The 18,381-nt window shown below is 43.1% G+C and overlaps 1 protein-coding gene across 1 annotated transcript in view; it reads right to left on the bottom strand.

The window, feature by feature from the left end:
* The window catches only part of PRKG1 (protein kinase cGMP-dependent 1), a 1,377,090-nt gene extending 1,370,261 nt beyond the window's left edge, over positions 1 to 6,829 (bottom strand). The window contains exon 1 of the mRNA XM_007520749.3: positions 6,452 to 6,829. Coding sequence (XP_007520811.1) covers positions 6,452 to 6,717 — 266 coding nt within the window. The 5' untranslated portion in view covers positions 6,718 to 6,829. The remainder of the gene's footprint in view (positions 1 to 6,451) is intronic.
* Between the last annotated feature and the right edge of the window lie 11,552 nt (positions 6,830 to 18,381).

Genomic DNA, 18,381 nt, shown 5'->3' with positions numbered 1-18,381 from the left:
ATCTTCTGCTCCCCATAAAGAATTTTGGTCCATACTCTCAGAAGTGTAAAGAATAAGGAAGCTTCTAATGGAGGAGATGAAACTTGGAACTCTGTTGGCGGGAATTGTGTGAAATTGTACCCCTCTTATCCTGTGGTTGTGTTGATATTTTTATTTTGTAAATTCAAAAAATAAACACAAGTGCTGTGTCTACATAATGGAATACTGCTGGGCTGTTCAAAATGGCGAAGTCATCTCCTTTGCCTCCTCTTGAATGCAACTTGAAGGAATCATGTGAAGTGACATGAGCCAAAAAGAGAAGCACAAAACTGAATGATCTCACTCCAAAGTGAAACTAAAGAAGCAAGGACAGGCAGGCAAAGACAAAGGAATTCCGGCTGGACATGGTGTACTGCACCAAAGCAAACACCTCAGAAAGGCCAGGATGGGAGTGGGTGAAGACAGTGTGGGTCTTGGTGGGTGCAGGGTGGTGAAAACCAGTTAAGAAGGGGGTAAGAGTGTTATGCAGACACCAATCACAGAGTGCTAAGAAACCCTACCCTTTGTCAACCACACAGCGAGCGACAAGATCATCTGCAAGTCCTGTGCCTTTGACCACCGTATCTGCAGTGCGCATGATGCTGAAAGGACTCTCTGGTCCCTTTTCATAAGGTCTGTTCAGTGCTGACTCTTAAGATTGTTCTTCTTAAATCCTGTTTGAATTTAGAACAGGTTCATTTCTTCCTATTTGGAAGATTTCACAAACTACAAAGGTGGAATTGGCCTGCGGCATAGCAGTTTAGAATATAGGTTCTAAAACTCATCTCTGGCATTTCCTAGTTATGAAATCTTAAGAAATTGTCTGGAGCTAGTTCGGAGTGCACCTGTTCTCATGCACAAGGACCCTGGTGGGATGCACTGGATCGACCTTCCCGTGGTGCATCCCATGAGTACCCATTCATTGGGGAAACTGACGATCCTTCCTAGCCGACTGAATCCACATGGATCCCAGTCACTTTCAAAGCCATTCACTGGCTACGGAAGAAGGGCAACTGCTAGAAGAAGAAGGACCCTGGTTTAAGCCCCTGGTCCCAACCAGCAAGCGGAAAGTTTCAGGAGTGGCGAAGCAGGGCTGTTGGTGTCTTTCTCTCTCCCTCCCCATCTCTCCCTTCTCTCTTGATTTCTATGTCTCTATCCAATTAATTAATGAATTAAATATTTAAAGAAAATGACCTAACTTCTTCAAACTTCTGATTTCTTACATGAGAAGTGAAAGGAGCTACTTCAAAAAAAGAAAATCTGTCACATATTATTTTTTAAACAAGCCTAGAACTGTGCTAAGGTTGCTAAAATAAGCTTTCTTTATCATGGTTTTCATTGTCTCATTGAAGCACTGTATTTTTTTTCTCTATGAACAGCTAATAAAAATGAGCTCCAAATTCAGCACGTGCCCACTAATTTCATAGATGTTGCTTTTGTAAAAATTAGGCCAAATCCCTTGATTTTTGTCCAAAGGTTACATCAGACCTGAATTGAATCAGAAATGGAAAACGCAATGAATTTTCTGGGGCATCCTTCCCACAGCATCCGAGTCTCAGTTGTAGGAAGCTTAAAATTGAGACGATAAATTTATACCACCAAAAGTCAAGGGAATTGTGACAAGAATGGCTAAAATGACTTTGGAATACAACCTATTATTCATATAGCAGATTAATACTGATTCCACCCTTCGGCTAATTGTTAAAGGGACCGTGTGAAGTCTTCTGAACTAAGTAGACAGCCCACATACGGCATTTGGGTGTGTGTAAAATGTTAATAGAAAAAAACAGAAGTATTAGGAAGGGCTTCATGTAGAGCTTATACATGCAGGGAATCAAATGGTCACAGAAACTATGAACTACTTGAATTTTCTTGGAAGAAATATGCAGATCAGGTGTATATATTCAGTAGCGTCCAGGAGAGCCTATAGTTTTCAGTGATAATCACTTGATCTCGACTGAGCATTTCTACAGTCTAAAAATGAGTTCTGCAATGAGTCGGGTATTTTCTTTTTGAAAATGATCATAATATTGTACACTTGATATGGATGTAAAGAGCTCAGATCTTCCCTTCCCTTAGTATGATTTTCATCTAAGCATTCCTTAGACACTTAGATCATTCTTAATGGAGCCTGTGCCGTGTATTCTCTGTGGACACGCAGAAACTGAGCTAATTGGGCTGAGTTGATTACAGTAGTTGGCCAAGTCTCCAGTTTCCTTCCACTGCAAGAAATATTTAAGGTATTTTTGTCACCTATTATCCAAGTATTTTAGACTGTGATCATTTTCCAAAGCTGTACTTAAATATAAAATCTTTCTTATTTTTACCCACCAAATAGAATCCCTGTATTTATTAAAAAGATTGTTGTTCTTGATATGATAAAAACTGAGTGTTCTAGTGAAGCCTGAAGTGAAAGTGTAGCACAAAAACCAATCTCTGCAATCTTACAACAGCTGTAACTAAATATTAGCTTTGTAATAAAGGGGCCTCTTTCAGCCCCATGGGTCTATCAGGAAGCATACCTCTAACCAAAAGGACAGGAGTTGATAAGCTGTCTACTGCTCCAATCCAAATACTTTAAAATCACTTGTATTTTGAAAGTAGTTTGTTTGATGTTAAATGTCATATCCCGCAAGTGCTTTCTACAATCCTTCTGTTTCTTGGTGAAAACAAGATGTTCACTCAATGCTGATTACATTATTACTGTCTCTTTACATGTGAGGTGAGTCCCTAATTCCAAGAGCTATTCTTTCCACATATTATAGGAGGTAAAATTCTTTAAACTCTAGTGAGTCCACTTGCTGAAAATACTCTCAAAAAGTCTTCTTTCACTTTAAAGCACAAAATGAAGTGCGGAATGAGAAAAAGTTTACCCTAAGCCCTAGCATAAATCAGCAGAGAGGAAGTAGGAGAGCACCCCAGCTACTTGATACAGACACAAAAAGATGTGCTCTACGCTTGACCCACAACAATCCACTTTCTTTTTTTTATAAGTCTTTTTTTCAATCTTTATTTATTGGAAAGACACAGCCAGATATCTAGAGGGTAGGAGGAGATAAGAGAGAGAGAGAGAGAGAGAGAGAGAGAGACAGAGAAACACCTGCAGCCCTGCTTCACCATTTGCAAAGCTTTCCCCTTGCAGGTGGGGGTTGGGGGCTGGAACTTGGGTCCTTGCACACTGCAACATGTGCGTTCAGTCAGGTGTATCCCCGACTGGCCCCTTGATCTACTTTCATGGTAGGGAACAAGGATATATATTTTTTTAAATAAAGAATCCAAATCTGTACCTCTAAAAGATCAGCATTTGGGCTGACAAAATAGCTTACTTCAATAGTGTGTTGCTTGTCTGTCCTGTGCATGACCCAAGTTCAAGCCCGGGGCCCCACTGTACTGAAGGAAGTTTCAGTGCTATGGTCTTTCACTTTCCCTGGCTCTGTCTAAAATATAAAATAAATCTAAAAGATCAGGATCTCCCCCACTGTCATGCAAAAATGTGTCTCATTCTGAGAGAAATGTGGGGGGTTGAGTCGGGGTGGGGAGGTGATTCTTTGAGAGCTCCAGAGAATTTCTTCCTGCCCTCTCAGGACTCTGGTGAGATCTTTCTGCTGTGAAGTAGCAGTGCTGGTTACTCTTGGAGGACCATAGCCTAGTCAGAGGGAGCTGCAATTTCAAAAATGTGATAAAGTCCCAACCCAGCAGCCCTAGGCAGCTTGCAGCTGCCAGCTGACCCCTGATGAAGTGACTTGTTAAGGAGGTGGGCAGATTGATTCCAGCTGCTGCATGCAGGGCAGGGCAGTGCACGGAATGCCCAGCCCAGCGGAGGCTAAAGCCTGATGCAAAAACAGCTTTCAAGCAAGGGCAAAGCCAAATATTCTGCTCAGCCTGAGAGGGAAAAAAAAAATGCCACTGTCCATCTGATAACAAGAATTCAGAGCCACTGGTTCAGAAAGGGCCTATGCTTCTTTTTCTTCTTTTGTTTTTTAGACTTTTCAAAAAAATATATTTATTTATTCCCTTTTGTTGCCCTTTTTGTTTTATTGGTGTATTGATTATTGTTGTTATTATTGACGTTGTTGTTGGATAGGACAGAGAGAAATGGAGAGAGGAGGAAAAGACAGAGAGGGGGAGAGAAAGACAGACACCTGCTTTACCTCCTGTGAAGGACTCCCCTGCAGCCGAGGCCTCAAACCGAGATCCTTATGCTGGTCCTTGTGCTTTGGGCCCATGTTTCTTAAGAGAAATTCTTTCTGCCTGGTTCTTCTTTCTCCTCAGTCTCTGCACTAAGTCTTTCTTCTAGTAGCTCTTCTTCCAGTACCTAGCCTCTTTTAGTCTCTTACACTTACACACACACACACACACACACACACACACACACACACAAGACACACTCTTTCAAAAGACTTAAGTCTCCAATTTAGAGGCAAAAGGGTGGGGGTGGAGATACTAATTTAAGGATCCCAGAGGACTTCAACCCAGACTCCAAGTGATCTCAGAAGAGAGAAGAGGTAAGAGGGAGGCAGGCATGAAGGCACGCCTAATGGAATATTCAATATCCTGCGAAAAGCACTTTGGGCTCAGTACTTGCAGAGACTAAAAGCCAGTAATGGGCTTTGGAGGCTGCACTTCCTCTCCCTAATGTCCAGAGGAACTTTAGTGCTGCAGCCAATCAATCAGCCTGCTCTGGTGAAGGCAGCACATGGGGTGCACTAGCTTCCTACTGCCACCCAAATCACCAGGCTTTTTCCACACACCACAAATTCAAAGAGCCACCTTACAACTATGGACAGGCAGGATTTGGCTCTTCAAGTTCCCAGGAGGAGAAATGGAAGAATCCTGGAGGCACACACACACCCTTCCCCTCAGCCCAACTTTTCCAGAGAAATTCAAAAGGAAGATAAACAGGGAGAGGCAGCATCCACCCAAGGGCTGGGCTGGACAGTAGCCCCAAACCTGCCAGGTTAGGAAACTGCCTCCAATATTTTGGAAAGTATAGGTATGCATGAAAAAGAAGGAAGGAAGGAAGGAAGGAAGGAAGGAAGGAAGGAAGGAAGGAAGGAAGGAGGAAGAATACGTGCAAGCTACGACACCCAAGAAGTCCAAAATTGTAGTTTTCCTTAAGTAGAAAACTCAGCGTATACTCACTGACTATATTCATACACACACACACACACACACACACACACACACACACACACACACATTCTGGTTTATTTATAAACCCTAAATATATATTATCTTGAAGATTTCTTCTTTCTTTCCTGTTCTACTCACAGGCACGTGTGGCCCTTCTGTAAGGCACACACACAACAGGGAACAGGAGCAGCAGCGGGTGAGCAAGGGTTTTGTTTTATTGTGTCTTACTATTTACAAGTCCATGCTGACACAAGGCTGTCCGGAAAGGGACCCTGTGAATACCAGCTCCTGTCAATCTGGAATCCTTGGCTCGCAAACAGAAGCCAGACGCGCCCCCGTCCCGCCCACCGTGCCTCTGCGCCCTCCCCTCGTGCTGAGGCTCAGAGCAAGCTGGAGTCCCTAATAGAACCAAAACAGCCATCTGTACCGTGTCCGGCTGCCGGCTGCCCACGGACTGGGTCTGGGGGTCGCCTAGGAAATTCTAAGTGCGAAGACGATAAGTCATATGTCCCTGCTTCATGCCCTGGGCGCAATGGAATAACAGACACCCAGCTCCTGGAGACAGATACTCAGTTCCTACAAGCTGGCAGACAGGCAGATACCCAGCTTCTAGAGACAGACAGACACCCAACCCCTGCAGACAGAGAGACACCCAGCTCCAGCAGGCAGGGGCGCGCGCGCGCGCGCACACACACACACACACACCTCTCCTGAAGACAGACATACAGACACACCCAGCTCCTGCAGGCAGGCAGAAAGACAGACATCCAGGTCCTGCAGGCCGGCAGACTGACAGACCCAGCTCCCGAGTGAAGCAGACAGGAGCTGGGAAGCGCTCAGTTGGCGGCTCCAGCAAACTTTCTGCGGGCCAGGCCGGCCTCTCCCAACCCCCAGCCTCCCCGAGGAGCTCGCCTTTCCCAGCCTGCAGAGACCGGCACAGCACGTGATGGGACAGAAATAAAATTAAATATTTCCCACTCGGCGGCCGCGGGGGCCACCCCGCCCAGCCCTGGCCGCTGCGCCCCGGACCCCAGACCCCGGCCTCCCCTCGGCGTCCCCGGAGCTGCGCCCCAGACTCCAAACTCCCCTCCGCCGCCTCCCCAGCCCAGCGCCCCGGACCCCCGGACCTCTGGACTCCCGGACAACGGATCCCCTTCCGCCTTCCCCGCCCTGCGCCCCGGACCCCCGGACACCGGACCCCCCTCCGCCTCCCCGGCCCTGCGCCCTGGACTCCGGACTCCGGACTCCAGACCCGGGACCCCCAGACCCCCCGCCTCCCAGGCCGCGCCCGATCCAGTACCTCTCGGACTTGGTGAACTTCCGGAACGCCTGGCGGAGATCGTGGGAGGACCTGTAGGTCTGCGGCTCCGCGGAGATGCCCTGCGCCCGGGTGGTCCGCGGGCCCATGTGGCTGGAGGGCACGGGCAGCACCGACTGGCATTTGTGCAACTTCCTCCTGAGCTCCTGGATCTCCTCGTCTTTCTCGCACAGACGCTTCTCCAGCTCCTTGATCCTCTCCTCTTTGAGCACCAGGATCTTGGCAAAGTCTTCCTCTAGCTCGCTCATTTTTTTTTTTTTCCTCCCCCACTGAGCTCTTCCAAGAAACTTTTTCTATGGGCAGCTGCTACTGAGACTGCAGCGGGGAGCTGGGGGCGCGGGGAGAGAGAGAGAGAAAGAGGAGAGAGAGAGAGAGAGAGGAGAGAGAGAGAGAGGAAGGGAGAGAAGGGGGGAGAGAGAGGGGGGAGAGAGAGAGGACAGAGGAGGGAGGAGAGAGAGAGAGAGAGAGAGAGAGAGAGAGAGAGAGAGAGAGAGAGAGAGAGAGAGAGAGAGAGACGCTCAGTGCAAGCGCGCTGCTGAGAGCCCGGGCGCGCCCAGGCGCTTGTGCTGAATGGACTGAAAGCTGGGGGGGGGGGGGGGGGGGGGGGAGGGCGAGGAGTCTAAAAGGCCGAGCGCGCATCCCAGCCTCTCCCGGGAGGGGCTAGGTGATTGTCTTCCGTGGAGAAGCCAATTAGAGCTGCCCTTCTCCCCGGAGACCCTCGGCCCGGCCCCTCTCCCCGGGTCACTCCCAGAGAACGCGCGCAGGGAGGAAGGACGGAGTCAGGGAGCCCGGCCCTCCATCACTCAGCAGCCCTCTTGCTCTCCACCATGTGGTACCCAAGGGCTGGGCAGACCCGGTGGGGAGGGTGGCACTGCATCCTTGAAATAGCAGCCATGGCCATGTGACCTGGCAGATGACGCAGCGCTTGTAACTGGTGTGTGTGTGTGTGTGAGTGTGTGTGTAACTGGACTAAAGTGTGTGTGTGTGTGTGGGGGGGACCAGGTGGTGGCGCACCTGGTTAAGTGTACACGTTACAGTGCACAAGGACCTGGGTTCAAGACTCTGGTCCCCACCTGCAGGAGGAGGAAAGCTTCACAAGTGGTTGGGCAGGGCTGCAGGTCTCTCTCTTGCTCTCTCTAGTTCTCTCTCTCTCTCTAGCGCTCTCTCTAGCTCTCTCTCTCTCTCTAGCTCTCTCTCTCTCTCTCTCTCTCTAGCTCTCTCGCTCTGGCCCTTGTTCTCCCTCTCCCTCCCTCTTCCTATCTATCTCCTGCTCCCATCTCAATTTCCCTGTCTCTATCTAATAGTAAATTAAAAAATTAGGGGCTGCATGGTGGTTGAGCGCACATGTTAGTGCGCAAGGACCTGGGTTGGAGCTCCCTGGTTCCCACCTGCAGGGCGAAAGCTTCTCAAATGCCAAATCAGGGCAGCAGGTCTCCCTCTGTTTCTCTCACTCTCCATCACCCCTTTCCCTCTCAGTTTCTGATAAAATAAAATAAAATAAAATAAAATAAAATAAACATTTTTAAAGAAGGGCTGTGTGTGTAAGTGGACTAAAAAGTGTGTCTCTCTGTGTAAGTGAGTGTGAGTGTGAGTGTGAGTGTGTGTGAGTGTGAGTATGCCAGGAAGCTGCCTTCAGACAATAAGCTGAGTGAAGTCATCTTTCTTAACACCTTGTACTTTGCTCTTCTGCTCTGGATGCTTAAGGCTGAAGCGTGCAGTCGGTATATTTGTGACCTCCAATAATAAGAACAGCAAGCCAGTAAGGGTGTTTTCAGTTGAAATTCTTACTGGAAAATAGTGAACTAAAATTGTCGGTAGGGAAGTAGGATGAGCATACACATTGTAATGAGTCAGATGTTTACAGAAAAAAAAAAAAAAAAAGCAAGGCCATCATTTTGATTTCAAATTTCTAGAGTCTGGATGTCATTACATCTGCCACTGTTACAAGTTATATGTTGAGGATCCAGATTCTATCAGGACACCTTCTGAGGTGGCTGTGACAGCTGCTGCCAGGGCTCACCTGCTGTCTCTCCCCCACCAGGTCCCATTTTAAGGAAAATCAGATTTGAAATCACCAGAATTTCTCTCACCTGTGCCTCCATGTCCTCGCACTAGTCTACAGGGGATGTTTTTTCCTACCCATCTGAGCCCAATTATTAGCTAATTCCTTGCCCTAGACTACACAAGGTTTTCTGTTCATTTGAGCCTGATTATTAACTGACTTCTTCACTTTTATATATGTCAAAATAGTTTTCAGAGCAAAAATTGATCTTAACAATTCATCTTGCTTTTCCAGGAAAGTTGTGTAGTGTGTATACAAGAGTTTCATTCATGATGCTCCAAGGTCTGAGGTTCAAACCCTAATACCACCATAAAATGGAACTGAGCAGTGCTCTGGCATAATAATAATAATAATAATAATAATAATGTTGGTGGTGGTGGTGGTGGAAAGTTCATCTGGGTAGAAAGGATCATTTCTTGATAAAGTTCAACAAATTAGAAAACATGCAGAATTCAGCGGGGAAAGAATTACAGAAGCCAGACCTTCCACCCCTTCTGCAACCCACAAACACCCTGGGTCCATGCTCCCAGAGGGATAGAGAATGGAAAAGCTAGTGGGGAAGGGACGGGATTTAGAGATTGGGTGGCGGGAATTGTGTGGAGTTGTACCCCCCATCCTATGATTTTGTTAATGTCTCCTTTTTTAAATAAAAAAAAAAAAAACAATATGACTTACAGAGGTAGTATAATTAGACATACATCTGTCTTTTCTATAGGATCATAGAATCCAGGGTAGATGGGAGTGGTGTCTTTAAAAGACTTTAAAAGACCATTGCTAGCCTCACATGCGTTACTCTGCAAGACTGTCAGATATGAAGGAACGATCAAAACAGTACCAAGCATACAAAAATTAATGGAGTTAGCCATTACCAGATCTGCCTTTCAAGAGTTATTAAAAGGATTACTACAAAGAAAAAGGCAAAAACAAAAAACAGACACAAAAGCACAAGACATAGAAATATGTGACAACTTTAAAGCATAAAAGGGAAGAAACAGAGGATCTTCAAGCAAAGAAAGTTGAGACAATAATGATTTTTAAAAAGACTCTCTTAGATGTATGTGTATAATTTATATAAAATTGTATATTACTTTTATGTATAACATGTTTAAATGCATCCAGTCTTCTATGTATTTATAAGTGATGCCAATTTCTCTCCAATATTTTTAAAAATTTAGTAAATTTTTTTATTTGTTATTCGCATCCTTCTGATTATGTAGAACACCTGTAGGTTGGGGAGGCTGGGCAACTGTGCACCTGGTTAAGTCTATGCTACCATGGGTTCAAGTTTCCCCACTTCCCTTCTGTAAGGGGAAAGCTTCACAAGTGTTGAAGCAGTGCTGCAGGTGTCCCACTCCCTTGCTGTCCCACTCTATTGCCTTCCCCTCTCTATTTCTCTGTCATATAAAATTAAATATTTTTAAAGAAACAAAAAAATAAAACATACAGAAAAGGATAGGTGAGAATAAAAATAAAAAATATATAGCTGAAAACTAAGATACCAAAGAATTCTCTTTTTATTTAATTTCTAAAATAAAAAAATAGAAAAAAATATCAACAAAACCACAGGATAAGAGGGGTAAAATTCCACACATTTCTTCCATAAATAAAATGAAACTTATGCCTAAATCTTGGCACGTGATAAAAGCTTTTAAAATGTATTATTTTTATATGTCATCTGTTTTGAATGTTTCTAAAAGGATTATACCAGATTAAGATTTTTTTTTATAGATAGTGGCAACAAAACAGTAACTAATAATACCACAGTGAATCCTTTCTCAAGTACAGTGTGAGTAGTTGAACCCAGTATTCAGCATCTGGTACAGCTGAGAAATTTAAATGTAGCTTACATATTTTTAATTTAAAACAGGTGAGTAGAACAGTGAAGAATAAAGAAATCTCCAAAATAGAAGACATTTAGGGCTTATAGATAAACCAGGATATATGCCTTCCATTTCCTTGGTGTTCCAGAAAAGGGAGATTTTAAAAAATACATAAATACTGAGTATACATTGACTTTTCTACTTAAGAAAAGTACTATTTAAGAGAGAAATCAGCGGAGAAGCAGTTACAGAAGCCAGGCCTTCCACCTTCTGCACCCCTTAATGATCCTGGGTCAGTACTCCCAGAGGGATAAAAATTAGGGAAGCTTCTAGGGGAGGGGGTGGGATATGGAACTCTGGTGGTGGGAAATGTGTGGAATCATACCCCTCTCATCCTATGGTTTTGAGACTATGTTCTATTTTTTGTTTTATAAATAAATTTAAAAAGAGAATTGTTTGGTTTCTAACAATCTGGTCATCAAAAATACCATTTGTTCGTTGCATTGAAATTCATAGCAGTAAATTTCAATGATAAGTAAATTTCAGATTTTAATGAAAACTTGGTTTTATATTTTTTATTTATTTTATTATTTATTTTTTATTTATTTAAGAAAGGAGACATTAACAAAACCACAGAATAAGAGGGGTACAATTCCGCACAATTCCCATAACCCGATCTCCACATCCCACCCCCTCCCCTAAGAGCTTTCCCACTCTCTATCTCTCTGGGAGTATGGACCCAGGGTCACTGTGGGATGCAGAAGGTGGAAGGTCTGGCTTCTGTCATTGCTTCCCCGCTGAACATGGGCGTTGACTGGTCAATCCATCCTCCCAGCCTGTCTCTCTCTTTCTCTAGTAAGGTGGGGCTCTGAGGAAGTGGAGCTCCAGTACACATTGATGGGGTCTTCTGTCCAGGGAAGTCTGGTCAGCATCTGGAACCTGGTGGCTGAAAAGAGAGTTAACATACAAAGCCAAACAAATTGTTGAACAATTATGCATCTAAAGGCTGGAATCGTGCAGATGAAGTGTTGGGGGTATTCCCTGCATGCTCTTGTGTACTTCTGCTTTCAGGTATATATTTTTCCCCTAGTTTATGGGCACAGGTGAACCTATGCTCTATCTCAGGGGACCTGGACTATATCTGGGTTTGGGGACTTTATTGGGGAGTGGAACACCTGGAATGGAACTGGAGAATACTATGAAAGGAAAGGTCTCACCCGAGTGATGGAAACTTGGGTTTTTATTGTTTTGTTTTCTTAAAGGAAAAGGTCGCCATCTAGTGCCCTTGGAGAAATTTGCTAAGTAAAAAAATCTTCATTAGAAAGAAGTGAGCTTATGCCTCTATGTACTTGGCCTGGTATTTTCATGTTCGTTATTTAAGAGAAACAAATCTTACAGAATCTTGTGCCCAAGTAAAACATTTTTTAAAGTTAAAATCTGCACTAGAGAGACAGCTAATGGTTATACAAAAACACTTTGTGCCTGAGGCTCTGAAGTCCCAGGTTCAGTCCCTTGTTCTACCATAAGCCAGAGCTGAGCCGTGCTCTAGTTTCTCTGAACCCCCTTTCTCTCTCTCTTTCCCTGTTTCTATTTCTCACTCTCAAAATAAAATCCATAAAATCCATTTAATGTATGTAAAATAAATATAAGAAATATTAACAGCCCAGAAATATCTCAGCTATAAAACTTGTACTACAAAAAAAAAAAATTGTACTGAGTTGCATATGTGAAAGTGGTGCACTGACTTATTTTACTCTTTCCTTTACAAAATCCTCTATGTATTTACCGCATATGAAATGGATAAAAGTTAGAATATTTTAAAAGCTAAATATTTATTGAATGCTTAATGTGTGCTGGCATAGGGTAAAACAATATGACTCTTTGGTTTTAATCCCCATGATGACTTTATATATTATTCATTCCTATTTTATAGATTTAGAAATTGGTGATTAAGTCAAGTCAGGAAATTTGCCCATGGTCCGGGTGTCCTGATCTGACCTGTACAGCCTTAACTGCTAGGAAGCGCGGCTGCTCTTACCTAAAATCCATGACTGTCTAGTCACCAGGCTCATTGCTGAGGCTCCATATCTGAGTGTCCCTGTAATCATTTATTTTGTTTGTTTGATTGTTTTGTTTTGCTTTATTTTCTTTGATAGGAGAGACAGAAATAGAAAGGGGAGTGAGAGGTAGGGAAGGAGAAATGAAGGAAGAAAGAAGGAAAGGAAAGGAAGGAAGGAAGGAAGGAAGGAAGGAAGGAAGGAAGGAAAGAAGGGAAAGATAGAAAAAAGGAAAGAAAGTACCTAAGAAATTAAAAAGAGAGACAGAGAGAGAGAAGAAAGTGCCTATTGCACTGCTCCAATGCTCTAGAAGTTTCCATCTTGAAGGTGGGGATTGGAAGCTTGAACCCTGGTCCTTGCACATGGCAGTCTGTGCTCAACCAGGTGCACCATGGCCCTGCCCCAGTTGTCTGCTTTTCTGTGAGCCCAGTAACAAGAAAAACTCAGTTCCTTGTCACACATCTGTCTTGCCAGATGTGTTTTCCGTAAGATACCTTACCTAAACTGCGCAGTAAGAAGTTCTGGTGAGAGTGTGTCCTCCTGCCTACTCCACACCGCCACTAGGATCACTTTTGAAGAAACTGAAGCTGAGTGGATGCTAGTAGATTATATGGAATCTCTACCCTGTAATCCTGGGACAGTGTCATAGAAGACAGTTTCTATAAAAAAAAAATTGACAGTAAAATTGAATGAAAGTCAGTTTGCTATTGTTACTACTACTACATTCTAGGAGTCTTAAACAACTCAAATAATAAAACATCCAGGGGCCAGGAGGTAGCACAGCAGATTAAGCACACATGGTGTGAAGAGCAAGGGCCAGCTCAAGGACATCGGTTCCCATAAGCAGTGAAGCAGGTCTGCAGGTTTCTCTCTTTTTCTTGTCTGTCTTTCTCTCCCCCTCTCTGTTTTCCTCTCCTCTTTCTATATGTCTCTGTCCTATCCAACAACAACAACAGCAATGACAATAACAACAAGGGCAAAATGGAAAAAATGGCCACCAGGAGCAGTGGATTCTCAGTGCATGCACTGAGCCCCAATGATAACCCTGAAGCCAATAATAATAATGATAACAACAACCCTGAGTGGAATAATAATAATAATAATAATAATAATAAACAACCCTGAAGGCAATACTAATAAATAAAATGTCCCTCCCCCCCAAAATACTTTTTTTTACTGGTCTTCAGTATTTGTTTCATTTACTGTTGAAGGGGTAGAACATGCCCATTACTCTACCTGTCCAATAACCATGACCTTGATGCACCTTACAAGAGCTCAGAGCAAAGAAGACAGTCATGCGTGGATGGTTTGAGATCCCCAGAACGGCACAGACAATCTGAAGAGAAACAGACTCTAGGTTTCAGCATGGGTGTAGAGAAAACCTTGATTGTCAATATCTTACTTCTAAACTTGCTTACAAGACTAATAGTATTTGTGGGAAACTGTATTCAATACATGTTCCAGCAACAGATGCGAATAATGAACTAATAATCTTGAATGTGGAATAAAAAAATCTATGTTATGGTGCGAAGCACAGGGACCAGCATAAGGAACCCAGTTCAAGCCCCTGGCTCCCTATCTGCGGGGCAGGGGGACCACTTCACAAACGGTGAAGCAGGTCCGCAGGTGTCTATCTTTCTCTCTGTCTTCCCCTCCTCTCTCCATTTCTCTCTGTCCTATCCAATCACAATGACAATAACTATAGCAATAACAACAATAATAACGACAATGATAAACACTAAGATCACATGCTAAGCTTCTTTGGGATTCCCTCTCCTCCTTTGCAAAATGGGGGACTGAAGTAACCCAGTGTTCACCTTTCCACCTTCAGTGATTCTGTGGAACGCTGTGCTCCCTGTGATCCACAGATGGAAATCATCCGTCTATTCCTGCAGACAGCAGCTATCTCCAACTCCAATGGAGGTTACAGCTTCGCATGAGGCTACATAGAGTCTGGCTGTGACTATAAAGGTGGTCGTGTACTTTGTGATGAACAGGCACTTAGAGAAATTCCAGTTGCTTGTGGTTGTGGCCTCAGCAAAGCTGCCTAAACCCTGTGGCCATTAAGTGTGGTCATAGTTTGGGTGAAATTATTTCTGTTAACCATCACATGGATATCAAAGTGTGGTCTATAATTAACCTTTAAAATTATGTTCCAGTTATTGTGTCTACTTACTGAAAAAAAAATATCTTTAAAAAGTATGTCCCGGGCCAGGTGATGGCGTATCTGGTTGAGCACACATGTTACAGTGCTCAAGGTCCCAGGTTTGAGCCCCCAGTCCCCACCTGCAGGAGGAAAGCTTTGCAAGTGGTGAAGCAGGGCTGTAGGTCTCTCTCTCTCTCTCTCTCTCTCTCTCTCTCTCCCTCTCTATCTCCCCCCTTCACTCTCAATTTCTGACTGTCTCTGTCCAACAAATAAAGATTAAAAAAAAGTATGTCCCGCAGAAAAGTAAACATATATGCTTTTCACCATGTGATCTTAGTAAATGGAGTTTGTTCTCGCACTGCATGAAATAGGAGAACCATTGCCTTTTATGATCTATGATATAATTCAATAGATTTAAAAGATAAACCTCCCTAGAGGTTCTGAAGAGTAGAATTAAGAGGCAATGGCTTTCAATATGGTAGAGAGAATATTGTGTATGATACAAATAACTTCAGATGTGGCACCTGGAAAAAGATGGTAGGTGACTTTATGTAAATATTAAATAATTTCATCTCCTTGAGTCTCCATATCCCCAACTATAAAATGAAAATTACTGATATTAGATTCTCCTGCACTTGGATTTTTAAGACTTAAATGAAGTAAAATGAAAACAAGAGAGCTAGTGAAATAATTCACTTGAATAGTGTGTTGCTTTGTCTGGTGCATGACCCAGGTTCCAGCCTCAGCCCCAACACACTGAAGGAGGCTTTGGTACTTTCACTAAGTACCAAAGTACTTAAGTACCCTTTCACTCTCTTTCTGCCTCTCTGCCTCTGTCCAAACCAAAAATTTTGAAAATGAAAGCAAGATGTTATCATTTAAATGTCCCTTCCTGGGTAAATCATTAAAAACAAAATGTTAATAAACTTCCTGCCTTGAGTCTCTGTGAGAATGTAGCCCAGCAAGGGTTGGTGGAGGCAGAGTTGGTGCCAATGTCACTAGTATTTGCTCTGCATTCTGCTTACCCACTAACTGTGTATAGAGTTTCAGAAAAGGCCCCAAGACACCTGTTGCCAATTCACCCAAATACAAATGAAGTTGCTACTGAGAATCAGGAAATTGTTTTATATATATATAACATTGTCTAAATAGATTTGAGTCAATCAGGTGAATAAGGTGGTGAGCTCTTCAGAGGAGTTGGTTCCATGAAGTTCTTCACTGTCCTTGCAGACAGAAGAGCCCACGTGGCATAGCTTTCAGGTGGAGTCCAGGTGCTGAGGACCAAGGAAACGTTAGACCTACAGTAGCAACCAAGTGAATCTGTCACATACAACAATTTGGAAGAGGTTACTACAATACAGATGAGAATGAAGCATGGTTGCAATCTTGACTGTAGTCTTTTTATTTATTTACTTGGTGATATAATATTGATATTCAAAATTATAAGGCACCAGGGGTATAATTCCATGCTGTTCCCAATACCAGAGTTCTGTATTGCTATTCCCTCCACTGGAAACTTCAGTAATTCTCCCAAGGTCACAGATATGGGTTGACAATTATTTCTATAACTATATATATATATATATATATATATATATATATGTATGTATGTATGTATATACATATAATATATATCCCATTTTTCTATGATCCTGTCTTCCTTTTCTTTCAAAGTCACACTTACACTTACTACTTCTGAATATCTTCTTTTATTTTTTTTCCTTCTCTCTCTCCAGGTCTGCAGGTCCCGAAGGAGTTGGAGTTCACAGCCCTCTGGTCATCTTCCCCTAACATTGCTGCCCCCTCTGAGAGCATATGGACCATATGGGGTGCAAAAGGTGGCTTCTGTAATTGCTTCTGTAATTGCTTCTCCACTAGACATGGACAATGGTAGGTGGATCCATCCCCCCAGCCTGTTTCTGTCTTTCCCTAGTTGGGTAGGACTCTGGAGAAGTGAAGTTTTGGGAAACACTAGTGAGGTCCTCTGCCCAGAAAGTTGAGGATGAAATTAATGGTCTTAATTTTTTTCTTTTTTTATATATCTATTTACTTATTTTCCCTTTTTGTTGCCCTTGTGGTTTTTATTGTTGTTGTAGTTATTATTGTTGTTATTATTGTTGCCATTGTTAGATAAGACAGAGAGAAATGGAGAGAGGAGAGGAAGACAGAGAGGGGGAGATAAAGACAGACACCTGCAGACCTGCTTCACCGCCTGTGAAGTGACTTCCCTGCAGGTGGGGAGCTGGGGGCTTGAACCACATGCACTTAACCCACTGTGCAACCACCGACTCCCAATGGTCTTAAATTTTAAGAGAATATGGTAAGCATTATAGCTTGATATTAGGGACATGATAAAATAACCTCTATTTAATTTTCTATCTATTTTGCTTTGTCTTCACTTGTCTCAGGTTATTTTATTTTGTTCAAATGCTTATTGATCTTATTTCCTAGGACAGAGAAACTGAGAGGGGAAAGGGTGATAGGCAGCGGCAGCGCTGCTTTACCACTTAGGAAGCATCCGCCCCCCAATCCAAGTAGGAACTGGGAGCTTGAACTCAGGTCCTTGCAGGTGATAAGTGTCCACTTAACCAGCTATGCCACCACAGGCACCCCCACCTCAGGTTATTTTTAAGTTCATGATGATACCCATGTAAAAACTGAATAAGCCAGTACTAAACATAAGCATGATATTTTGGGTTTCTTGCTCTTTATGACTATCATAATTTTTTGGTCTCTAATCAAAACATCATAGCTAGTTCAAGAGTGAATTTACTATTTCTGAATCACTGAGGATACATTTAGTAGCATATTTTTTCTAAATGTCTAGCCATTTGTTGTAAAAAGTAAATTACAGCTTGCTCCATAACTTTTAAAAAACAGTTAAACTGAATGAACCCACAGGATTCTAAGCAATATTAAAGCGTATTTACATCTAACATTTCCAATCTAACATTTTGATTATCCCTGGACTTTTTATGTTATATAGGGCTCTGTTTTAATATAATCCTAAAAGTGAGAAGGTGGAAGAAACTTTTCCATAATAATTTCAAATAATTGCATTTATTCCAATAAAAAAATCTTTTGTGTTGCAAACACCTTAGATCAGCAGACCTCTCCACTCTCCATCACCTTTTACAGGCGCTAGCAGTCTGCAGAGAGGCGGCAGAAAGACAGAGAATACTGAACTGAGAAGACACAATGTCCGCCACCTCTCACTCAAGACTGTCTAATCAAGGAAGATCATGTTACAAGGCACAGACAAGCAGACGTGACTCAGCCTGGAGCTAAAATCATCAGCAGGAGAGCCTGCCAGGCATGCCTCAGTGTCACACGCGGTAGGACAGGAGTGTCTGTCTGCCATGTGTGCTGTGTGTAATCTCAGAGCTGCACTCTGTCTTCAGTCATTTCTCAGCTTAGATACATGAGTCAAGACAAACTCATCCTTTGAAAATATCTCCACTAAAAACATGTATATTGGGGCCAGGTGGTAGCACATTTGGTTAAGTGCACGTATTACAGTGCACAAGTATCTGGGTTCAAGCCCCTGATCCCCACCTGCAGGGGGAAAGCTTCACAAGTGGGGAAGCAGGGCTGCAGGTGTCTCTCTGTCTCTCCCCCACTCTGTCTCCCCCTCTCCTCTCAAGTTCTCTCTGTCTCTACCCAATAATAAACAAATAAAGTTAAAAAACAAATTAAAAAATAAATAATTGTATTACCTATGCAGATATCATTGAGTTCACTCGTTCAATAAATGCTTTTTGTTCAGCCTTCTCAGTTCACTCATTCAATAAATGTTTTTTTTCAGGCCCCAAGCATTCTGCTAGCTT

Source organism: Erinaceus europaeus, chromosome 1, assembly GCF_950295315.1.
Source record: "Erinaceus europaeus chromosome 1, mEriEur2.1, whole genome shotgun sequence".
NCBI lineage: Eukaryota > Metazoa > Chordata > Mammalia > Eulipotyphla > Erinaceidae > Erinaceus > Erinaceus europaeus.
This window is presented reverse-complemented; position numbering and strand designations above follow the sequence as displayed.